Source organism: Erpetoichthys calabaricus, chromosome 3 (genome assembly GCF_900747795.2).
Source record: "Erpetoichthys calabaricus chromosome 3, fErpCal1.3, whole genome shotgun sequence".
Classification (NCBI taxonomy): Eukaryota; Metazoa; Chordata; class Cladistia; order Polypteriformes; family Polypteridae; genus Erpetoichthys; species Erpetoichthys calabaricus.
In genome coordinates this window covers 92,673,282-92,700,117 of record NC_041396.2, presented here as the reverse complement: position 1 = coordinate 92,700,117, position 26,836 = coordinate 92,673,282, and the positions used below count along the sequence as shown (strand labels likewise).

The 26,836-nt window shown below is 37.5% G+C and overlaps 1 protein-coding gene across 2 annotated transcripts in view; it reads right to left on the bottom strand.

Annotated features, from left to right (window-relative positions):
- Positions 1 to 24,642, bottom strand: part of nucks1a (nuclear casein kinase and cyclin-dependent kinase substrate 1a) — a 64,230-nt gene extending 39,588 nt beyond the window's left edge. The window contains exon 1 of one of the 2 annotated variants that reach the window (XM_028797128.2): positions 24,338 to 24,642. In XM_028797128.2, coding sequence (XP_028652961.1) covers positions 24,338 to 24,354 — 17 coding nt within the window. In that variant the 5' untranslated portion in view covers positions 24,355 to 24,642. The remainder of the gene's footprint in view (positions 1 to 24,337) is intronic. The other variant, XM_028797127.2, reaches the window with a different exon arrangement.
- Between the last annotated feature and the right edge of the window lie 2,194 nt (positions 24,643 to 26,836).

Sequence of the window (26,836 nt, the reverse complement as noted above, 5' to 3'; positions counted from 1 at the left end):
AGTGGTTGGAACTGCTGCCGCACAGCTCAGTTCACATTTTATAGCATAAATATACAGTATTATAATAAACAGACTTTAAAATGTTAATTGTCTCAACTGTAAGTATCTAGAATTCTTGGCTAGACCACTGCATAGAGTAGGTCCACCTACTTTTTTAGTTGCAGCTGACATCTCTGAATTGCCAGCTTTCAACAAGGTTTTTGAGCAACTGTGAAGGTAGTTCTAAACAGGCCAGACATGAAATACTAGACAGTGAAACTGTCTGTGAAATTTTATTAAAAGCTATTAAGCAAATACAAGTTGTTACCAGAACCAAAAAGCTAAAACCATAACTTAAGTTGATAAATGGAATGCTATTAGTCATTATCCTGTAAGTTTGTTCAAGGTTTTTCACCAATGTGCAGGTTGATCTTTGAGTGCCAGGTCAGTATAAGAGAAGGAAGGGTGTGACCTATGTATGCATAATAATTAGCGAAGCAAACTTAGCAATGTTTGCTCGTCACTAGAAGCCAAACAAATGTAAAAATCTTTGTTTTAGTAAATTGTATTGAGTTTAAAAACCACAAAATGTAAAACATAATCCAATAAACAATTAAAAAATATCAGCAAAACAATCATAATAAAAATTAATTACAAAAATAAAACATCCCAGCCTTGACAATGACAGAACACAATATTGCCACCATGGGCAATGAACGAATTACTTAATGGTTACATGAAATCCTTAAAATTAAAACATGAGGAAGGTCTGTATACATTGGGTGCCTGGAATGATTAAATGAAGTAAACCCTCTTGGGAATAACTAGGCATCTCCCAACTTTTATTTTCTGCCTTTTTGTATGGGTTTAAGGTGTGTCGATTTGTTTTTGTGTGTGCATTTACTATATTCAAGAAAATAAATTAAATAAAAGCATCCAGTAAAAGACAAATAAATGATTTAACATATTTGTGATCAATTATGTGGCAACCAAAAATTCAGAAGTGAGAAAGCAGGTCATGACAGTCAGGTCATTTTCACACACTAATACTTAAAACCTATATAGTACGCAAGTAGAAAGATTACACAGACACCAAGATAAATTTCTAAATAAAATAATAAGGCTAAAGTATACATGGATAAAGGAGTACAGCTCCCCCAAAAAAAGTTTCAAAATGTAAAATTTTACACTTGAATTGTAATAAAATTATGCAGAGACATCAAAAGACAAGCATATAATATACAGGCTGAGGTATGTCTGAGAATAAAAAATGGAAAATGTATGCCTTCAAAAATATTCTTTTCTCATGCAGGTGAAGTTACTGCTAAAGGCCTCAAAGGCAAATTCTTAGTTTGGAAAATGCAAGAAGCCAGTCAGGTTTGCTTGATATCAGATAAGAGAGGCAACAGGATCAATTGCATTCAACTTAAAGACCTGAACATGACTTCAGCCCATATTTCAGTAATCAAGAAGTCCTACAGAAACCTGAAAATCTTTCATTGGTGTAGACGAGCCTATAAAGGGTTGGAAAGTACAACAGACAGTGATGCCTGGAGAATGAAACCAGATGTAACAAAAACTATGGTACTTTTCACAAATAGCATTCAATTCATAATTCACATTTTTGGAAACAAATGTTCATTATAAAAATAAAACCATTGCAAATACTATTTGCTGCATTAGGAGGAATTATGGCTGTAAGATTAATTGATTCCAAATGAAAACTACAATTTGGCATAACAGGATATTCAAATCTATTGAGCTTCAATTTGAATTAACCCATGTATTATAATCTAAATAAATATATAACCTTCCAGGCCACGATGGTTTCCATTTTGTTTTTTTCTTCCAAATCTGCCTGTCAGAGAACATTATATGGGAAATACAGCCCAGTAACATCAAGCACAAGTACCGATTATAGATTAGGGATGTCACATTACCAAAGTACAGTAGACCCTCGCGAAGTCACGGTTCAGAGTTCGCGGCCTCAGTCATTTGCAGATTTTTCCTTAAAACCTATCTAATAATTGTTAGCAGAAACCGCAAATACCCTCCGCAATTTTTATGGCTTTTTTCATGGCAATACTGTACTGTAGAGCGAACAGGAAGCAACTGTAGAGGAAAACACAGCTTGGGATGGTGAAAGTAGCCCATAGAATTTGAAACTGCAACTCCCATCAGTGGCTCTGATTGGTCTTCTGCTGAGGCTGTTTGGGTCAAAGGATGTCAGCGCGGCTTTTAAAAAGGGGGTCAGTGACCAAGAGCAAAAAACATGTTTCTGTAATTTGTGTTTCAAGTTCCTGTCTGTCTGCCTTCTGTTGGGTTACCTGTACTTATTTGTTTTGTCCTGGATCATTTCGTTTTTGGCGTCTGGATTGTCTGCCGTCTGCCTGTGTACATCAGGACTGCAAGTGGATTCATGGCCATCCTGCAAAGAAAGGAGCGCTCCTGAACCCATCCACCTGTCTTCACCATTTCAGGAACTAGCGGTAGGACTATCTTTACATTCCCATTCAACGTGCGGATCTCTGGACTATCTATTTTCATCATTACATTTCATCCATTGCTGTTTATCATGATTTAATGTGTGTGTTTTCTTTGTGTTTTGTTGTATTTAATGTGTAATCGCCGTGCGGGTCGGGCCAAGGCTGGGTGTGTCCCTGGAATCTCCACCATAAAAATAAATCACCGACTTCTCGATGTTGTGAATCTTAGAGGCACCGGACTGCTACAGCGTTATTAATTTCTCATTGCTGCTGATTGACTGTGATGCATCTCCAGCTGAGTGTTCTTGTGTTTTCCGTTTTGTTCCTCTGAACCCTTAAACCGCCACAACCGGCTATAGTCATTTCCCAGTGCCATTTGCGATCATGCAGGAGCTGATCAGTCAGTGTCATACATTCGTTGAGCATCCAGCTCATGACCACTGCCAGCCCCTTGTAAGCAGGGGGGCTGAATGCACCCCTAGAAGGCATGGACACTCCTCAAAAAAAAAACCCTCTTAAAAAACGCTGATAGACTACCTTCACATTGCTCCCTTACTTGCGGCTGCTCTGTCACACGTTATGCTTCTCGCGCTACGCTTACTTAACCCCTTAACCGCCCTCTGCTGGATATATCCGGCATCGTAGCTTTAATGCTGACGCCTTACTGCCGGAATTATCCGGCACATTTGCCTGTGGTTATGTGAATGCCTGGCGCGTAGTATAACTGACGGTTTGGTGTGGGTATTATTACTACGTTGTATTTCGACAACTCTGCGCTTGTATTGGCCGATCACGTGATGTGATTCGAAAGTGAAAGCTGTGAATATGGCGAAACGTAAACTGACTTCAAGTGAGGTTTTGCAGGCGATTTTGGACAATAATTCTGATCATGATTGTAGCAGTTCTGAAGAAGATTTTAGCGACAATGATGATCAGCAATGTGCGCTGCATGATACTGTATCCCCAGCATCTCAACTGGACTGCTGCCCGAGGTGAACTACCTTTTCTGCATCCGTTTGAGGCAACGTGTGGCTTTACTGTTGATGTAAACAATTACACTGCTGAGCAGTTTTATGAGCTGTTTGTGTCACCTGATTTGATCAGACATTTTGCTCATCAGACAAATCTGTATGCAGCACAGTTTATTGAGACAAATCCCAATTTACCTCCACATTCCCGTGTTCATGCTTGGGTAGACACTGATGAAAACGAAATGAAAAAATTCATTGGGATTTTGATGTTGATGGGAATAATCAGAAAACCAGATATTGAGATGTACTGGTCTACAGATCCTATGTATGCAACACCTATTTTTGCAGCTATCATGACACGTAACCGATTCTCTTTGCTGCTGAAATTCTTTCATTTGAATGACAACAAAAATGAGCCAGATAAGAAAGATCCAAACCGCGACCGCTTGTTCAAGCTACGTCCTTTGATTGATCATTTATTTGAAGCATTTCAGTTGCCCTACATGCCAGGACCATCAGTTACAGTTGATGAAAGTTTATTGTTGTGGAAGCCTGAGAAAAGGTACATTTTGTGTTTTATTATGTGTTTGCCCATTTGTAGAACTTGCACAACATTTAGTGGTCAATACTGCTTGAATAAATGTAAAAAATGTAAAAAAAAAAAATGTAAAAAAACGAAAATTGTTCAGATTTCGCCTGGCGTGGGGAATATTTAGGGAGTTGGCGGTTAAAGGGTTAAAAGCATGAACAGCACCTGTCCTTTTTGGCCGATTGCTTTGTTTCTCTCTCCTCCCCCAGACATCCTCTGTTCCTGTTGGGGGTCCCGTTCCCGTTGTGCTCCCCTATGATGTATGCCTATTCTTTTAAACGAGAACTAACTGAATACTGAGCTAGTTTCACTTCTGAAAGAAACAGGTTTGTTTGAAGTGTTTGAATAAAGTCCATGTCTCTACAATCTCCTGTGTTTCTGTGCAATTCTGTGACCCAAGCGTGACAACCTGCAGCCTCACTGTCCTGGAGATTGAGCCGCTGCACTATAGCCTGCCAGCATCCGCGCTTACCGCTGTGTGCTTGCGTACAGCCAGTTCAAGCGCAGTTGGCTCTGTGATTTCATCCATGGCGTCCGTTACACCTTGTACATATTGTTCCAGGAGTTTTTAAAATAGTTTTTACAGTTCATTAGCAGTGTGTAAAATTATCAGTGTTGCAGTAATTGTGATGCTCTTTGCAAGAAAAAAAAAATGAATTCCATTAAAATTTCTCTTTTTCTTTGTAAATTGTGACGTTTACTTAAACTGCAGCAAAAAAGTATGCATTAACCCCCAAGTATGTGGCAGTTTAAGAGTTAAAGCCACAAGATGCTGTCGAAACACCCGGCACCTTCTAAGGCTTCTGGCAATGAAAACGTGCTTGCATGAATTACAGTACATGTAGCGGTAACATTCTAGCACTGCAGGAGACATATCAGTACAGTAATATGCAGTATACAGATTTACCTTTACATTCTTTTTTTAGGTAATGTATTAAGCGGAGTTTGAAATTAAATTAAAGTGTTTTGGGGGCATATTTAGGGTTTAAACTATAAAAATAGGCATTTTATTTAACCACATCCAAAATTCATGGTTTTTCCACAATTCGCAGGTGCTCTAGGTACGTAACCCCATGAAATTTGGGTGTACTGTATTGAAATTCAATGTAATTTTTATAACCAATAAAGTATATAATGTAACTAAAAAAAAATTAAACTGCGCTTCTGTGTGCATTAAAATCTTAACAGTGATGAATACAGAAATTTTAGTCATCATATATTAATATAGTCTTTTGTAAACTCTGCTTAGAAAAGCAACACACAACCAGACCACTAATACACTTAAAGGCTTTGCATAAACGGAAAACAATGCACAATGTAATTTCGTATAAATAAACAAGGAAGTCTTTGCAAATTTCACATTTTTTGCAAGGAAGACTAGCATGTCAATGTGCTCTTCCACGAGTGTTTTTTGTTGGGCTGCAAATGAGACCTGATGTACTAAATAAATGTACTGATGCACACTTTAAAGTATATAAGCACACAGAGGAGTAGTGCCACTGTTTACGCAAATGAACACTGGAAAATTACAGCACCTTACAACATATAGCAAATGTGAGGAAATTTTAAAATCACACATAATAAAAGAAACTTAAAACAAAAAAGCAGCAGACTTTGCAGCAAAAGTTTAAAAAAGACCACCACAGGAGAAACAGAACTTCAAAAATCCGTAAGCATTATGGCTGCACTCATTGATAACAACACCTCAAGAATTATGAAAGTCTGGTTGGTACACTGAAGAATTAAAAAAGCCTGTGTATATATGTGTGTGTGTATATTTATATATATATATATATTATATATATATATATATATACATATATATATATACATACACACACACACACACACACATTTAACAGCAAAAAAGCTGAAGTACAAATAATAATTTGAAGTGATTAAAACCTGTAAGTATATGTATATTTACATTTAAGCAGTGTTTCATTTCCAAAGTTAATTGTGTAAAAAAATAGAGAATTAGTGAAAAATGTTTTGTTTTTTTATTTTTAATTAAGCTTTGTGGTACAGTATAGAAAAATGCAATATGACAGCTTATAACTAATAAAAAACATTTTCTATTATGCCATATGCATTATGGACACATTGTTGTACCTATTTTATTAGTATGTATTATAAGGAAAGTTTATTTTAGTATTTTTATAGTCACTGAACAATAAGTCTACAGAATTTAATTTTGTTCATAAAAAATAAACAGTTAACAACTATGGTCTTTAGATTATTTATACAGTTTAACATAAGACTTCTGTAAGTCTGGTTAAGCGATAAAAGAAAAAAGGTATCAGTATCAGCCAGCCAAAGTAGTAACATGAAATAAGTGATCTGTATCAGCCTTAAAAAAAACCTGATCAAAGCATCCATACAGACATTCAGATCAGCCATTAATTTTAGTTTGTCAAATCACTTTGCAGATTATGTTGAATCAACAGACTTGATTTAGGGCAAACATCTTCAAGTTTGCTACTGTCAGGAGTCAAAGTTGTTATAAAATTTGACATCAGATTCACAAGATTTTATGCCTTAATTATTTTTCCCTCTGTTTGATGGTGCCTTTGAAGGGGTGAATAGGGACATACTAATATTAGCAATGTAAACATATGATGCAATATTTTCTAAGGCATATGCATTTTTTGTTTTGCTTGTTTTTCTTCAGTTGATTACAAAACCTCGGTAAGAATATTGTGATTAACACATATATGTACAGTGTTTGGGTTGTATATTGATAAGTAATTTTATTAACGTAGTTAGCATCTCAAAGGCTTTGCAACACTCAACACTAAACTTAATACAAGTGCCTTGAGCATGGGAAAAGCACTATATAAATAAAATTTATTACACAAATTGTGCAACTACAATGACTTAGCCATTTTTTGTTTATTGAAATATGTCTGTTTATTTTCAGATTAAACTTAACACTTGACTCTAACAAATATCTCTAGAGAATTACCCAAACTCTACACTTTAATTAATGATAAATGGAAAATAAAAGGAAACTTTATACTATGGCTTCTCACACTCACATAATGTAGCATACAGTGCATCCAGAAAGTATTCACAGCGCATCACTTTTTCCACATTTTGTTATGTTACAGCCTTATTCCAAAATGGATTAATTTCTTTTTTTTCCTCAGAATTCTACACACAACACCCCACAATGACAACGTGAAAACAGTTTACTTGAGGTTTTTGCAAATTTATTAAAAATAAAAAAAACTGAGAAATCACATGTACACAAGTATTCACAGCCTTTGCTCAATACACCTTTGGCAGCAATTACAGCCTCAAGTCATTTTGAATATGATGCCACAAGCTTGGCACACCTATCCTTGGCCAGTTTCGCGCATTCCTCTTTGCAGCACCTCTCAAGCTCCATCTGGTTGGATGGGAAGCGTTGGTGCACAGCCATTTTAAGATCTCTCCAGAGATGTTCGATCAGATTCAAGTCTGGGCTCTGGCTGGGCCACTCAAGGACATTCACAGAGTTGTAGAAAGGGCATTCACACAGCGTGCAGAAGGAACTCAGAGTCCAGCTCAGGGCGGCAAAGGAGCAGTACAGGAGAAAGCTGGAGCAGAAGTTGCAGAATAACAGCATGAAGGAAGTGTGGGATGGGATGAAGAGTGAGGCCACAGGTTCAACACACCCTCGACCCTCTGCAGTTTGCATATCAGGAGAAGGTGGGAACAGAGGATGCCATCATCTATATGCTACATCGATCCCTCTCCCACTTGGACAGAGGCAGTGGTGCTGTAAGAATTATGTTTCTAGACTTCTCTAGCGCCTTCAACACAATCCAACCTCTGCTCCTTAGGGACAAGCTGATAGAGATGGGAGTAGATTCATACCTGGTGGCATGGATCGTAGACTATCTTAAAGACAGACCTCAGTATGTGCGTCTTGGGAACTGCACGTCTGACATTGTGGTCAGCAACACAGGAGCGCCACAAGGGACTGTACTTTCTCCGGTCCTGTTCAGTCTATATACATCGGACTTCCAATACAACTCTGTGTCCTGCCACGTGCAAAAGTTCTCTGATGACACTGCTATCGTGGGCTGCATCAGGAGTGGGCAGGAGGAGGAGTATAGGGACCTAATTAATGACTTTGTTAAATGGTGCGACTCAAACCATCTACACCTGAACACCAGAAAAAACAAGGAGCTGGTGGTGGATTTTAGTAGGCCCAGACCCCTCATGGACCCTGTGATCATCAGAGGTGACTGTGTGCAGATGGTGCAGACCTATAAATACCTGGGAGTGCAGCTGGATGATAAATTAGACTGGACTGCCAATACTGATGCTCTGTGTAAGAAAGGACAGAGCCGGTTATACTTCCTTAGAAGGCTGGCGTCCTTCAACATCTGCAATAAGATGCTGCAGATATTCTATCAGACAGTTGTGGCGAGCGCCCTCTTCTACGCGGTGGTGTGCTGGGGAGGCAGCATTAAGAAGAAAGATGCCTCACGCCTGGACAAACTGGTGAGGAAGGCAGGCTCTATTGTTGGCATGGAGCTGGACAGTTTGACATCTGTGGCAGAGCGACGGGCACTCAGCAGGCTCCTATCAATTATGGAAAATCCACTGCATCCACTAAACAGTGTCATCTCCAGACAGAAGAGCAGCTTCAGCGACAGACTGCGATCACTGTCCTGCTCCACTGACAGACTAAGAAGATCGTTCCTCCCCCAAACTATGCGACTCTTCAATTCCACCCGGGGGGTAAACATTAACATTATACAAAGTTATTGTCTGTTTTTTAGCTGCATTATTATCAATCTTTAATTTAATATTGTTTTTTGTATCAGTAAGGTGCTGCTGGAGTATGTGATTTTCCCCTTGGGATTAATAAAGTATCTATCTATCTAGTCCTGAAGTCACTCCTTTGGTATCTTGGCTGTGTGCTTAGGGTCGTTGTCCTGCTGAAAGATGAACCGTCGCTCCAGTCTGAAGTCAAGAGCGCTCTGGAGCAGGTTTTCATTCAGGATGTCTCTGTACATTGCTGCAGTCATCTTTCCCTTTATCCTGACTAGTCTCCCAGTCCCTGCCGCTGAAAATCATCCACACAGCATGATGCTGCCACCACCATGCTTCACTGTAGGGATGGTATTGGCCTGGTGATGTGCGGTGCCAGGTTTCCTCCAAACGTGACGCATGGCATTCACACCAAAGAGTTCAATCTTTGTCTCATCAGACCAGAGAATTTTCTTTCTCATGGTCTGAGAGTCCTTCAGGTGCCTTTTGGCAAACTCCAGGCAGGCTGCCATGTGCCTTTTTACTAATGAGTGGCTTCCGTCTGGCCACTCTACCATACAGGCCTGATTGGTGGATTGCTGCAGAGATGGTTGTCTTTCTGGAAGGTTCTCCTCTCTCCACAGAGGACCTCTGGAGCTCTGACAGAGTGACCATCCGGTTCTTGGTCACCTCCCTGACTAAGGCCCTTCTCCCCCGATCGCTCAGTGTAGATGGCCAGCCAGCTATAGGAAGAGTCCTGGTGGTTTCGAACTTCTTCCACTTACAGACGATGGAGGCCACTGTGCTCATTGGGACCTTCAAGGCAGCAGAAATTTTTCTGTAACCTTCCCTAGATTTGTGCCTCGAGATAATCCTGTCTCTGAGGTCTACAGACAATTCCTTTGACTTCATGCTTGGTTTGTGCTCTGACATGAACTGTTAACTGTGGGACCTTATATAGACAGGTGTGTGCCTTTCCAAATCATGTCCAATCAACTAATTTACCACAGGTGGACTCCAATTAAGCTGCAGAAACATCTCAAGGATGATCAGGGGAAACAGGATGCACCTGAGTTCAATTTTAGCTTCATGGCAAAGGCTGTGAATACTTATGTACATGTGCTTTCTCAATTTTTTTTATTTTTAATAAATTTGCAAAAACCTCAAGTAAACTTTTTTCACATTGTCATTATGGGGTGTTGCGTGTAGAATTCTGAGGAAAAAAATGAATTTAATCCAGTTTGGAATAAGACTAACATAACAAAATGTGGAAAAAGTGATGCGCTGTGAATACCTTCCGGATGCACTGTATACCAAATGTCACGAGTACAGCTTTTGTTGTTGTTTTTTTTTTGTTTTTTTTTTAAAATTGATATCTTTAAAACATTTAAATGTTTATATTAGGAACAACATACCAGGTTGCTATAGGCTTATTATTTCATTAAACCTACAGGAACTTCATTTGCAATCAAATTCCAAGTGTGTAGTTTATTGTAATTTGTATTGTTTTGTGAAGTCATCTTTTTTTTTTTTTTTTTTTTTTTAAACTATAGTAATGGGAAACCAGTTGGATCAAGTTATCACCTTTCTTCCTCAAGGCACCAATGCAAATACAATTAGTGCAACTAGTAAGCTACAAAAGTAGAAAATAAGATACTATGTGCATTTTTGTTTTTATTTTCAAAACTTGTAACATTATAATTACATGCTACCCTGTCAAAGAAATGAAAGCCCTGTGATGTCTATCATATTTGTCCCTCACATCTTTCTGCGCAGTAGTTTGAGGGGTTGCATGGTTTACTAACATTATCGACAAGAGTTTCCAGTTATTTTCAGTACTATTTCAGTAGTAGGCTTCATTTAAGTAATATTAGCGACTCAAGAGTAGTTGCACAGTGCTCCAGTGATAATCAGTTGTGTAGTTTAACACCCCCCGTGAATCACACAGACCAAACTAGTGACGCTCCAGTTTAAATCAGACAATTTTCACTACAAGTAACTATATATGACTAGTAAATTGGCCAATCACAAAAAAAAATTTAACATCTGCTTTTCTAAGCTTTATGGAAATTTAGTTGTAGTGGTCCTTTACACAAAGGTATTACAGTAGTTCAGTCAGAAAAACAAAGACTGGAATATTAGCTTTTACATTAAAGAAAGTGGAGCAATAAATTAAGGGAAAAAAAGAATCAGAGGAGTTGTTCTGAGCTATCAGACAAACATCAAGAAAAGCTAATTTAATGAATTCAGACTATTTACTCCAATAATTAAAATGAATAGTGCTTGTCTAAGCTTGGACAGTGAGTGAGAGTGAGTGAGTGTGTAAAAAGTACAACAGCTCATATTTTTTATTAGAAAAAGGAGATAAAAAAACAATTTCAAATCCCTATTTAGTAAACAATTGTCTTGTTAGATTAACAGCAAAATTTGTCTATTTTATTTGTAAATTTATTAAGCAGGTTAGACTTGAATCTTCAAGATAGCGTCTTTTGAATAATTTGACAGGTTTACGACTTTTTTTAAAAGGTTTATATGGTGTTTATTAGAGTGCATCATACAGTACATTTTGATAAAAAGGTGAAAACTATATTTTTAATTAAACTGTGTCAGATAAGTACATTTCAGAAGTTAAACAACATGACAGCTTATGATGAGAAGCATTTTCTTTTAATGCCATACAGATTATGGATAAATGTGTTCTTTACACACTAATAAAATGTGTATTTAAGGAAATTTTATCATTTTTACGATCACCAAATAAATTTACTTTAACAACAATTAAATTCTGTAACAGGTAAAACCTGTGGTCTATAGTACAATTATAAAAATACAAAAGTTAACACTTTAAAATAGAATTTAAGGTTTCTATGCATCTGGTTATGCAGGAACTTAATGTAAAAGTTTTTTAAAAGAGAAAGAAAACAATGTATCAGAATCAACTGATGCAGTAACAGGATATGTGTGATCAGAAAGAGCTCTAGAAAACCCTGATCAGAGCATCTTCACACCAAATGGGCTTGATTTTGATTTCAGTCAGGCTCTTGTGTGTGTGGGAGCCGAATAACTACCGAGTGCTCACTTGAAAGTACAACACATACACTGCAACCACAAGGGGGGAAAAAAAAACAGTGGGTGGACCACAAAAGCAAAAGAGGAGCTCATTTGTCTGATGTCTCATATTCAATGAGCCTGCAATACTTTGGGAAATGTGAGACTGTGCAGTAAAGTCATCCTCTACTACTCCTACGCACGTAATCCAGCATCCTTACAGTGATAAAAATCCAGCAACTTCTGCCTAAAATTAACATGCTTACTAGTCTGTGTGTATGTCTATGTGCCACAGGCTTAAACTGAGCACTTTACAAAAACTTACTGGATAGCAATGGATGGGATGGTTTTATAATTGAAACTTGGCTTATTATTGTTTCAGTTAACCAATTAAATCAGAGGTTTATGCAAAAGTACAAGTGTTTTGCTCAAAAATGTTAAAACTTAATTGCTCAGTGTTACCCTTCATAGCAACAGTACTTTACAATTATGCTCTAGAACTACACTTGCCAAAAAACTGTACAGCACAAGTCTTGCTACTAACTGTAAAGTATAACTCAACACTTTTATGTCAGCATCAAGGGGAAGAGGTCTGAAACCATTATTAAGCGTCAACAAAAGTTGTCTAGAGTGCATAGCTTGATTTTATCCACTTAATGGGAGCACAGACTACAAGATGAACCAAGTCTAACACACTTCAAAACATCTTTTTATTTACAGTGCAGTGTCAAATACCAGCCATCATGATCATCAAAAGAAAAACTGAAGAAGAAGCTTTGCATACTGCTATCGACTAAGATTATGACACTACTAGATATAGATTTTACGCTGGTAGAATAAACATAAGAGTGACAGGTGCTCCCAAAAAAGGTTGTGGTCCCATGCTTTTTTATATGGTTTTTATAAATCAGTTGCAGTTTGTTGTATAATTCAGCTTTCATCAAATTACATTGATCAAGAAAAAAAAAATCTGTGTGAAGGAAGAACATTAAAGATTATGCTTATCTGAAAATAAACCAAACAACTGAAATTTTTGACTGTGCACAAACTTGACTGAGCTATGTTTGCTTTTTTTTTTTTGACTGAAAAATGGTAAACAAAAAAAAAAGCCTCATAAAAGGTTGGTCACCACAATACAATAGTATGCAACAATTACAAATTAGTCTTTCCTGAGGTAACCCACGGAAACCAAAAGCTCACATTTATAGACAAACTGTAATCCTGACCATGATCATGCACAGTATGATACACAGAATAAACAAAACTGATGTCAAATGCAGATCAATCTGGGACAAAGTTAGTAATGCTACTATTAATCTGTCAATTTTCACTGTAAATGTTTTGATTGGAAATTTCCAAACTATCCGATTTGAAAACATTGTTCAAGCTTTGCTTTTCTTACTGTTCCAGTAATGAAGGTGTAGTGTTCCACTAAACAAAATGTTACTCAGCCTGAACTGCACATGCAGCTGTTACTAGAAAACAGCCTGTAAATTGGTAGCAGCCGGGCAAAATTTGGGGCAGAGCACAAAAACAAAGTTGGAGTAATAATGAAGAACCAGGAATCCTTTACATGATATGTAAAGGTAAACAGATTGTCCAGATGTCTACAGATATTTTTACTTAGAAAAATACCATGGACACCACTTTAACATGAGAGTAAATGTATAGATTTTCTTTATGCAGCAGCTTAAGGGAAAACTGTAGAAAACAAAAACTATACAATACTACAACCAAAAGGTGCTCCAAATTACAAGTTCATAGATGAACCAATAGCTAAAAGATTTTAAAAACATCCAGATAATCTACTAGCACAATTTTGCCTTTGGCTAAGGAAACAAGCTTAGACTGAATGGTGTTGAATTGTTTGTATAATGTATTGTGCTCTTAAACCCTTTAACCGCCAACTCCCTAAATATTCCCCACGCCAGGCGAAATCTGAACAATTTTCGTTTTTTTACTTTTTTACATTTTTTTTTACATTTTTTACATTTATTCAAGCAGTATTGACCACTAAATGTTGTGCAAGTTCTAGAAATGGGCAAACACATAATAAAACACAAAATGTACCTTTTCTCAGGCTTCCACAACAATAAACTTTCATCAACTGTAACTGATGGTCCTGGCATGTAGGGCAACTGAAATGCTTCAAATAAATGATCAATCAAAGGACGTAGCTTGAACAAGCGGTCGCGGTTTGGATCTTTCTTATCTGGCTCATTTTTGTTGTCATTCAAATGAAAGAATTTCAGCAGCAAAGAGAATCGGTTACGTGTCATGATAGCTGCAAAAATAGGTGTTGCATACATAGGATCTGTAGACCAGTACATCTCAATATCTGGTTTTCTGATTATTCCCATCAACATCAAAATCCCAATGAATTTTTTCATTTCGTTTTCATCAGTGTCAAACCAAGCACGAACACGGGAATGTGGAGGTAAATTGGGATTTTTCTCAATAAACTGTGCTGCATACAGATTTGTCTGATGAACAAAATGTCTGATCAAATCAGGTGACACAAACAGCTCATAAAACTGCTCAGCAGTGTAATTGTTTACATCAACAATAAAGCCACACGTTCCCTCAAACGAATGCAGAAAAGGTAGTTCACCACGGGCAGCAGCCCAGCTGAGATGCTGGGGATACACCCACTCAGCGCCGTCATCCGATGCGTCTTCATTCACAGTATCATGCAGCGCACGTTGCTGCTCATCACTGTCGCTAAAATCTTCTTCAGAACTGCTACAATCATGATCAGAACTGTCCAAAATCGCCTGCAAAGCCTCACTTGAAGTCAGTTTACGTTTCGCCATATTCACAGCTGTTACATGCGAATCACGTCACATGACCGGCCAAAACAACCACAGACTTGTCGAAATACAACGTAGTAATAATACCCACGCCAAACCGTCAGTTATACTACTTGCCAGGCATTCATATAACCACAGGCAAATGTGCCGGATAATTCCGGCAGTATGGCGTTAGCAATAAAACGACGGTGCCGGATATATCCGGCAGAGGGCGGTTAAGGGGTTAACAAGTACAGTGGAACCTCGGGTCATGAACGTCTCTGGACACGTACAAATCGGGTTACAACCAAAAAGTTCGGCAAACTTTTGCATCTGTTCATGACCACACACTCAGGTGACGAACAAGCCTGTTTCCCTTCCGGTTTGTACGCGCCGGTGATTTATGCACGTGTTCAGTCTCTCCCGTACCTGTACAGTAGATTGTTCTCGGTCAGACGTGCATCGTGCAGAGGGACTTTACCTCAAAACTATAATCTCCTCTCCACCCAGTTCCTCCTCACTTCCTTCATCCCAGAACTCGACTCACGCAAGGTTAGTTTTCTTGGTTGTTTATGGTTAGTTTTTGTATAAATTACGGATTTTTCAATGTTCACTTTTTTTCCCAGTGCTTAAAACTCAATGAAAAAAAAGTGTTTACAGCGATTGGTTCGTAAGGCTATTAGTGTGAACTCTTGCAATGTTAGTTTTCTCTGATCAAGGTTTTCTCAGTGTTATTCAATGTTTTTACATTTAGTTTACTATTACACTGTGCATTCTATGGTATAATTAACTATTTTTATGCTTAAAAATTTAAACAAACAAAAAAAATATTTACATTCAGCTTGTACGGTCCGGAATGGATTAATTGCATTTACATACAGTCCTATGGGTGGAAATTTCTTTGGGTCATGACCAAATCGGGTTGCGACCAGAATTTTGGAACGAATTACAGTCGTGACCCAAGGTTCCACTGTACAGCAAAGCTCAGCTAATTTGACGCATGCTTATTTCTGACTGTGGAAAAGCAGCCCTGCATCTCAGATCTTTTTGCTTATAGTACATGAAAGAAATTAGCTGCTTCAGTGAATCTGCCCAGATAACCAAGAGTTAACTTGTGGAGCTTCTTGGCCAGCTTAGGACAAACTAAAAGACAAGTTGGCAAATATATCAATTAGTAAAAGACCAATAGAATGCTGAATGAAAGCATGATTCTGCATTTTTTATTGTTGCTAAATGATACACAAGCTTTAAAAAAGTTCATTTGCCCCAGGATCAAGGTCTAAAATTATAATATTCCATAAGCAATCTTTCATTACTGAACTTACAGTTCCATTAAAAGTATTAAAGGAAAAAAAACCCTTTCCCACTGCAATGTCATTTTAGTTTAGGTACTGCAAAAATGCATCTGTTACACATGTATTGCTATGTAATGAGGCCTTAACAAAAGGCTTCTATTGGTCTTAATTATGCTTTTAAAGCATCAAGTAAAATGGTTTTCATCTCTATGAAGTGTGTTATATTAACAGCCTTGTGATATGCTGATAAAATTACTTGTGAATATGAAAAGTAATTTTACAAATGACAGCCATTACAATATCATACTGTTTTTTTTCCCAAAGACAATCGCTTCACTTGAAAAATAATATCATTAAAAGAATGGCAAGCCTGAAAATAGGGATGCTCCGATCAGGTTTTTTTTTTTTTTCTTCAAAAAAAGGCCAACACCGATCACCATTTTCATGCTACAGTACTTGATCGGCTTTATCCCTTTAAAAACTTTATACTAACCTCCTGCATAACCAGATAAATATAAGCCTTGTTCTATATTAAAGTGTACTTTTATAATTAAACTATATACCACAGGTGTTAATTTCATTTTGTTATTTAAAAAATGAACAGTTATGTAGGATTATTGTTCAGTGATCACAAAATGCTAAAATAAGTAAAATTTCCTTACAATACATACTGTAACTAATAAAATGTGTACAAAAATATGCAGGGCCGTCTTAACGGCATCATTGGCCCCCAGTCAAAGTAGTGCACCAAGGCCCCAGTTCTGATAGCTGTGCACCACTAGGGGGTGTACAGCTCCTCAAACCTAGGGCACTATGATTTCCCCGATGCGGAAAACACTGACAGAATCATGGAATTAAGGCATAAAAATGGATTTTAGATTTTAAAAACGGAAATGTGTGGAATTTACATTACAGACTGAAGGGGTGACTGTTACAAATGTCCCAATAAATTAAACGATTGAATAATCTGCAGTTCTATGTAGTCATATCATCAGTTTGGTGGGAGAGTGTTGGCTGGGATTGGCTCCAGCAGACCCCCGTGACCCTGTGTTCGGATTCAGTGGGTTGGAAAATGGATGGATGGACCTGGCAGCACTATACACACTTTAGTGAGGCTGCATCACAAGTGATGTGGGTAAAGTCTGCCTTCTTCAGGAAGCCTACCAGGAACCCCCGAGGCAGGAAACATGAGGCGGAATAGCTGGTTCGCACCAGTAGGGTACCTCACTCAACATATTCTGGCAGAGAACACATCAGCTCAGGCTGTAACAAATATCCTAGAAACTAAAAGTGAATTTAACCTCTCTCTCAGAAGGATGCATCAAACTAGTAACAGCTCTTACAATTCTGGATATTCCTGCTACACAGACAGGCTGAGGCACAAGGTTTGCCAGACACTTTTATTTAAGAGGGGAAGCGTTTTCTGTTGCTCTCCACTTTGCAGCATGGTACAAAGCACCAAATAATGTAACGCACAGTCCTTTCTTTTTTCTCTCTCTTCTTCGCCTCCACTCCTCCTCACAAAATGTGTCCTCCATCTCCCGACTCAAGTCTTCTTATATTGGCCAACCCGTTAGGCGGAAACCTCATGCCATATGGCTCCTCCACTTTTACAGCATCCCTTGGCGGCACCAACGGTAGTTTGTGAAACTGCAATGGAAAACAGACCTTCTGCTTGGTGAAGCATCTCAGATATGAAAAAATATGGTCGTAATTTTGCAACCGATTAAAAGTTGAAGAAAAGCAAGTGAAAACTCTATCTCCATTTGTATGATCCCCTCAGATCTTGCCCTATGATAATGATAGCTTATGATGTACCATATTAGTCAATAATTGACCTATTATTGGGGCAGGACTCCTAAACTAATGAAAGTGGAGGCAAGTCTCCAATTCAAAATCTGTTGAGCTAAAGAAACTTTAATGGAAACCGTTTACCAATATTTTAGCAAATGTGCGTTTTTGATGTTAACTGCATAACTACATATCTAAAATTTGGATTATGCAACATATAAAATTTGAATTTTTTTCCCCCATGAACATCCGACAACGGTTTGCAGTTTTTCAAGTTATGTCCCCATTAATGCCCACTGCATCAAGAATTTTCTTACCTGCATTCTCAACAAAAACAGGAAATTATACATTTTCCTCAGCAATCTCTACAAATAAGGGGCAAGGAACAACTATCATTTTTGTGTGCAGTGCTCCTTTAATGTTCCTTAGGCTTATGTGCAGCATTTTGTACTTTTCTACATTAAAATGCAATATCCAAGTATTTCCCCAGTTTTCAAAATTGTCTAGGTATTTTGGAATTGTTTTTGCTGACTTCACAGTATCTGTTAGCCCTCCAATTTCAGTGTTAACTATTTCTTTTTTAAACTTTACCAGTTACAGCAAACACTTTGATTTTATAAAAAATGCCTTCTGAGTTCTAAAAGCATTTTTATTACAACAAAATTTAATTCATCACCGATCCTTGGCACTGTTTTCCTTGGTTTAAAGAATCATTTAACTTCGGTTGTCTGGTAAGTTAAGTTAAGAAGGAAGTAAAACAGCACAAACGCTTGAACATGTCTGAAGTAGTTCATAATAGCAATAACAGTATCAGCAACTGGAAAGGTCATTTACTATCAAACTGAACATTGCATAGAGTAGCAGCTCTTATGTAGGGAGGATGGTAAACACTGCTGCGTCATGGATTATCCAGTGATTGAATTTTAAGACCTGTAATTCTTGTGATGTTAACACGTTCTTCCCAACTGAACACAGAGTTTCGTCCAACATCACCACCCAACACACAAACTGTATACAGTAATCCCTCGCTATATCGCGCTTCGCCTTTCGCGGCTTCGCGGGTTTCTGCGGACAATGGGTCTTTTAATTTCTGGTACATGCTTCCTCAGTTGGTTTGCCCAGTTGATTTCATACAAGGGACGCTATTGGCAGATGGCTGAGAAGCTACCCAGCTTACATTTCTCTTTCTCTTGCGCTGACTTTCTCTGATCCTGACGTAGGGGGATTGAGCAGGGGGGCTGTTCGCACACCTAGACGATACGGACGCTCGTCTAAAAATGCTGAAAGATTATCTTCACGTTGCTATCTTTTGTGCAGCTGCTTCCTGAAACGACATGCTGCACAGTGCTTCGCATACTTAAAAGCTCGAAGGACACGTATTGATTTTTGTTTGTCTCTCCCTCTCTCTGCTCCTGACGGAGGGGGTGTGAGATGCCGCCTTCAACAGCTTTGTGCCGCCGTGCTTCGCATACTTAACAGCCAAACAGCCCTATTGATTTGTTTGGTTTTTTCTCTCTCTCTCTGACAGCCTGTGCTCCTGACACGCACTCCTTTGAAGAGGAAGATATGTTTGCATTCTTTTAATTGTGAGACGGAAATGTCATCTCTGTCTTGTCATGGAGCACAGTTTAAACTTTTGAAAAAGAGACAAATGTTTGTTTGCAGTGTTTGAATAACGTTCCTGTCTCTCTACAACCTCCTGTGTTTCTGCGCAAATCTGTGACCCAAGCATGACAATATAAAAATAACCATATAAACATATGGTTTCTACTTCGCGGATTTTCTTATTTCGCGGGTGGCTCTGGAGCGCAACCCCCGCGATGGAGGAGGGATTACTGTACAGGTTAAATGCAGCTATAGCGAGTACTGAAGTACCAAAATATTTACAATAATGAATACTTGATGTGGGCCCAAACAAACGTTCATAGAACATCATATTAAATGAATCACTTTAACAAAATGAATATCTTAGTATAGCAAACGTTTTTCAGGCAAAAATGGCCGCCGAAGATAATAATGAGATGCAAAAAATACTTAATACTGCTCCAACACTTTCTGCACCGAATCTTTGGAACTCTGAAACAGGTAGTCTCAAACAACAAAAGTCTGTTGCAAAATTTCTGGTCTACAGCAGGCTCACCAAGAGTGTAGATGCGAGTGATTTCCTACAGGTATAGTGGAATTCTGTGCTGGTGCTGCACTGAGTGCCTGTGTGGTGCGGATACCATACCATGAGTTTCTTAGCGGCTCTCAGTTTTCTTTGAAATGGAAAAAAAAAAAAAAAAAAAAAAAAAGAGAAATGGAGTCAGTTTATGCTGAAGGAAAAATTAATCTGGGCACAGTTCATTCCGGAATGAAGAAAAATGGCAAAAAAGTTTTTTGGAATTGCACCTTCATCTAACATCTCCTTTTCATAGTGAATTTTCAAACATGCATTTATATATATTTCAAAAAAAATAAATAAATAAATAAAAAAAGGTTACATCTTACGGCTCACTTTCAAATAAAATAATTTTTGCGGTGTAGTTAAGACGCGCCATATGTTATATTATATATATATATATACATATACACACACACACAGGTATTGTCACACTTGGGACACAGGGTTGCACAAGAGATGGGAAGTCAAGCCCATGTATTCAAGTAAAATACAGGTACTCAAGACTGTATCTGCCTTCTCTACACAGTAATAAAGACTTCATTCAAAATAGGAGCTGTTAGGAGGCACGGTACGGGCGATCGTCCTGCTTTAGCTCCCATCTTCAGATTAGTATATCAGCAACTCACAATCACTGTTGTGACAGATGTGGTCTGGGGAAGAGAGATCAGGAGAGTGCAAGGATAAGCAGATCAAAGCCCGGTGTTAAATGTTAACAACAAGCATGGTACACAGTACCCCTGATCCTGCAGAGTACAACCAATTGCTTTGCTCTTAGGTTACTGTTTACCAGAGGCACACAGCTGTCCTTGCGCTGCTGCCATTAGACATGGCAAATCGTCTGCAGCCCCGGTCACAATACTCGTTAAAACAAAATATTTTTACAGTCCTGTGAGTTTCATTATAACAGGATTCCACTTGTATAGTTTCTTAAATAGAATAATAAAAAGAACTACACTTATAAAAACTACGCAGTTGATTCACTCCCATCTGAACATTCGGCTAGCAAAACACTTCACCAGACAAAGTAAAACTGCATTAATGCTGATGGTTGATATTGACCGGTTTAAAAAAAAAAAAAAAATCACACATGTAGTACAAGGCAGATATTAAACCACTGAACTTCCCAGCAAAAGAGTTGAACTTGATAAGTCTGGGAATTGAATCACTGTAGCAATAGTGATCAAAATCTTAACCCACTGCTGTCCAGGAAACTGGCACATTTTATATTTTTTGCTTACCTTTTTTTTTTTTTTAATTACATCAGTTGTCACAAAGTAAAACATGCATTTAAAATGTATATGTTTAATAAATATTATGGGGCTGGGGTGAACAGTTGTTGTATACTATGACAGACGTGGTAAAGAACAGAGACATTTTTTTTTCTGAAAATGGATGCACAGTTTTACAATATATTAGTGATCTCAAGACCTGGATCAATATACTAGAATTGATCATTCTTTAATGGAAAGTAAATACATTTGTTAAGTTTTAAGGCTTTTTCACATCTGCACCAATGCCCCATAAACCCTACTTTAAATTGTAAGAACAGACATGCCATTTTTTTAGCTTTACAAAAATGCCTCACCATTTTCAAGGCAAATTAATGTATACAGTGGCTGGAAAAAATATCTGTTTTGAAAAATACCAAACTCATCCTTTTAATATAAAACTAGAAAACGCACTATGCCACACACAGACCAATGCGGACATCCACTGATGACATCACCTAATTAGGAACATTCACCTCTTAATCTCTACTACTTATTGCCTGCCAATTAACTGACTTGAAATCCACTTTATAAGCTACATCTGATGTCAAATTGCATCTAGTTATACATTTCAATCTTTTGATTGCAACCGTGTGAAAGGCTTTTTGAAAGTGTAACTAAACTATGTCACATGCTTTGCTTGTGTCTACTAATACAGTTGCCTGTAAACATATTGTTTGGGCAGGATCTATTGCTCATAAAATAAGGATGGCAGTTATTCAGCATGCTCTATAACAACAATCACATTTACTTCTACGGGACATTTTCATACACAGGATGTAGTTCAAAGTGTTTTACAAGATGTTAAAAGCAGTACAGTGTTGTACCATGTTAGCCATAGATTGATACAGGAGAAAGTAGGGTGAAATGACACCTTATATTGGCTAACTAAATAGATTACAAATGCGAGCTTATGAGGCAGCTAAGGCCCCTTCATCTGGCAAGGTGTAATAATTACAAGAATAAATGTAAATCAGGTAAAAAATAAAAATCAATACACACATAAAATAGATGTACTGTATAAGTATAATCTTTGTAAATAGTGCCTATATATGGTCTCTCACAATGTGTCCGATGAGTCAGAAAAAGAAAAAATCTTCAGTGGATCCGAGGCCAAAAGCCTTACTAGGCATTCTACCAAATATAAATGTACTTAAAATAGTTTCACTCTGGTTTTTAAGGGTTCATCCTAGAGGATTCAATGCAGCAGCAGTGACCTTTTCAGGGTTGGGTCCTACTTTACTCCCCTTTGGTGACATTTTGCTTCTTCACCCCACACTTCTACTCTGATATTAAGTACATTTACAGAAGGATATAGTGATAAACCAGTCAGTTAAGGTAAGAAGTGGTAATTAAGACTTCAGTTGGGACACTGTGGATTAAGTCGGTATTATATTGGAAAACGTAGAGATGGAAACTGCATTCAATATGGGGGATGAGGAACATTCAGGGCCGGATTTTCCTATAGGCTAACTAGGCTTCAGCCTAGGGCCTCAAGATCAAGAGGGGCCTACATTCAAATTGTTAGCAAAATTAAAATTACACTATTCTAAAAACAGTGAACACTAAAACACTGAACCGAAAATAAGGAGAAATTCTACGCATATGACTAATAAACAAACATAAAAATGTATTGGTTAAGATCAACGCGTATTACGTATTTTATTATCTCTCATGTAATTTACAAACTTAAAAATGGAAGGTGAAAGGGCCTCATAAGTGGAATAGCCTAGGGCCTCTTTTCATATAAATCCGGCCCTGGGAACATTACATACAACACTTCATAATGTCTGCAAAAAAGCGTAAGAAATAATGTTAAACTAGTTGATAAATTTAATCAGAAATGAAAACCATTCATTTTTAGTGATTGTTTATTACAAATCTTGATACTGTTTTTAGTTAATATTACTTATAACCGGAAGTGATGCCATCCTACCATAAGTCCGAAAAAGAAGAAAATTAAACTATCTGCGTAAAACGTAGATTTTTTTTTTTAAAGAACACGCAGGAATAGGGTAACAGTGCTTCAAATGCCTGTAACTTCTACGTGAATCAATCGTTCCTCTAAGAAACGAGCCGATGTAGTTCAAAGTAATCGTAAAACGGGAAGTATAAAGTAAATAATGCATAATTAAACAGACTAGATTTCCTTCTTGAACGTAGCAAAGTATAACTGCAACACATAACGAAAACAACACAAAGCATGACCAAGCAACATATGAGCAATAAGGATACTAAATTTAAGGTGGGCAAATATTACTTAATGACAGTAAAACGTGCGGTGAACACATGCATTTTACGACGTCAATGGAATATCATACGCAACATTTAAATGTGAAGTCATCCAACTAAAAATAAAGCGAATAATAAGAAAAAAAATTAGACAAACGGCAAAAGTGATCACTTTTTACTCACAAACATATATCGAGCTCCGCCGACTTCGCGGAACACACAACAGTGGCAAAAGCATGACTGCGAAAGGCTGTACACTGTGTGGGGCGGGGCAGAAACTCAAACACCGCCCCTGTGACAGCGCATCAAATGTCTCAAACCCAATGGCTGTTACGCTAGCCAATGGCGCTGCAGGGTGTGTGGTTATACATTTATCGTAACCTCTTATGCAAACGGAGAAAAAAAGTGGAAAACGAGAGAAGCACATTAAATAAATAAGCGTATGCAAAAAAGAATGGCCACGCAACAGCGCAACATTTCAAACAGGTCGCTTTGCGCGTGACCCTGTAATTCATTTAATTTCCTTCGTTTTCGTAACATTACCGTTTTCGCCCCGACTCTCTGCTTGTATTCGTAGTTTTAGGAAGCCATGGCAAGGGTAGAAAAGCCATATTTAATTTTAAAACGCGACACCCGAAAAGAGGCAGGTTTAACACTGGCTAAACGAAAACGCGCGCGCAAAATACACATATAGTCTTTTATATATACACACACACATATATATATACACATACACATATACACACATGCATGCTCGCTTACCACAATGTGAAAAAGGTGCACAAGAATATCTAGCTATAGCTGTTAAGGAAAATTAGTATTCACGTACCACCGTAAAATGAACATACATGCTGTTTTTTTCAATAAACCTTAACAGTAATCCATGCACGATGCATCTGCATATTGTTTAACCAGTCACGCATTCCCTCACATTGCATGCACTTTTAATTAGGATGCAAAAAATATAAAACGCACCTACCTCACTGGTCTTGACATTTTTTTTCAAACGTGGTAGAGGTGAAAATAAAAAAGCAAAATGCACAAAAAGCAAGCAAATTAAAAAAAGCTCTTCGCTTTCACGACTGAAGAAGGGAATTCAAGAACGGCATGCAAAAAGTAGATCGTCCGGATGCTCAATCTTAATCTAAAATCTGCAAAAGGAAACGACCAAAATATATTTTTTTAAAAACGATCTTTGATTTTTTTTTGCCCCCTCAGCTACACAAAATGGTGAATAAAACAAACTGAAACTGCAGCTCACGCTCAACCTATCCCTAAGATTTTTGGAGGCGGGGCTTGATGGGAAAACCTGCCTTCCGGCAACGAACAGGCGGAGTGTGCTCGTTTAAGTCTAGGATTGGGTAATTTAAATCATAAACCAGTAGCCCGTTGGTGGCTTCACTTGTCAGTGAGCCAGGAGGCTTGCACTATGTGTCCAACCCCTTGTTCACAAAATTGGTTGAGATGGCATTTTGGTAAGAAAACAAAAAGGCCGCGCACTTCGCAAAGCGATGAGCAAACGTTAATGAAATCAATAAGTATGATCAAAAGGAAACATTTTTAGATGCATTATGAGGATATAGTCCTGAGATGCCTATTTTGATGTTGTAGGAAAAAAATACGCAAAATTTTATTGCGATAAAACGCCGCGGCTGATCAAGGATCGGTGGCAGCCTTAACGTTTTAAAATGAGGGGAGGGGTTGCTAAGTTCACTCCGTATTGTGTTTTAGTTACTCCTGTGCTTTGTGCAAAATAAGAAGGTTTTTTTTAATTACCTTCGAAAAATTAATGTGGGTGTACTGGAGGCATACTGCAGCATTTTTACCTACAATAATTAATTTTCCTTTAAAATTTAGGTAAATATGTTTGTATTCTGTAGTTATGTTAAAGGAGTTTTGTGGAGTTAAAAACACATAAAAGTACAGTTTTAAGCGAAAATAAGCGACAGGATTTGAAATACCTTTGCACTGATTTATTTTTCTAAGTCGGCTTGGGTAGAGAACACAGTCAAATAAGCAATAGTAATTTCCCACAAAATAAAAATCAATGTTACATGCATATTCTTGAAAATCTTAAGGACACTCAATCCTTGGTATTTATTTGAGAAAATATGAAAAACTAGGTTTTTTTTTTACATGAAATAAGCATAAATAGTATAATGTACATCAATAATGGGCAGCCTAACAATGAAAGTGACTTTCATTTTTTTTCCAATGGAACAAACACAGTATCATATGCTTAGTTTGACAAAATAAAATAAATATCTTTTGCCTTGGATAAATACGTGTTGTTAAGGACCAAAACTATCCATCTATACATCCATGCAGGATGGAACCTAGTGAATGTACTACAAGATTGCAAGGCAAGAAATGTATTCCTAGATGAGGCACCAGTCCAAATGCAAGGCATGCTCACACACTACCACAGTAACTCATATGGGACCAAGTTCCAGTTTAACTTAAACTGTATGTGTTTGGGATGCAAAATTAAACAGAAAAAACAATTGGACATGGGGGAACATTGAAACACTGCAAAGATAATTACGTGCTGTTCAAGCAATAGAGCTAACTACTGTACTCACCATGAATTTTCAAAACAGCAGCTGTAATGTTGATCCAGCAGAATTCTTTCAGATAAACAGTGAACCAAAGCAGTTTAGGACAGTTGTAAAAGATAAGGAAAAATAGCAGTAAAAGAAATCTTAAGATTTGGGACAACTCAATAACCATACAAAGCTTGATGGACTGAATGGTTACTTTTCATTTTTAAAATGTCCTATAAATAAATCATCTAATGTTCAAGTTATACTAGAAACATTTCAAAGAAATGTTGTAAACAGTATCTATATCTTAAGAAGAAAAAAAAAACATTTACAGGCTTAGTTTTATTATTTATATTTCTGAAAGGCCTAAGCAAGACACATTGCTCAAGGTTTTTTGTTTCCTTTTTAGAAAACTAGGAGTGCAGCACACATAATAGAGTGAAGATGCTAAACATCAGAACCTGAAGCAGAGAAAAAGAATAAAAACAGCAATATTTACAGTTGCAGTATAATGGATTGATATGGTATGGAATCAGAAAGCACTGAATATTTTTATCTCTATAATTAGTGCTTGAAAAACAGTAATACAATAATATAATTTTACCACTTAACATAGCATTGTCCCATCCCTTCTTTTAGACATTTATAAGCATTCCTATTCCCTTCCTCGCTAATATGTGAATAGCTAGGCAACAAAGAGTACAAAAAAAGGCGTAGAAATTGATTTGAAAGAATTGGTTTAGACCAGCAGAACAGAGTGCATTAGTTTGTGGATGGCGATATTCCACACAGCAGGCTGACACACAGCTATATACCAGCATACACATTATTACTGATGCACTTTGATCTCCCATACATCTTTAATTCCCTTACCTGTCTCTCCCATTGCCAGAAACCCAAAAGAAAGCATATTTTGACAGACAAATCATAGTATC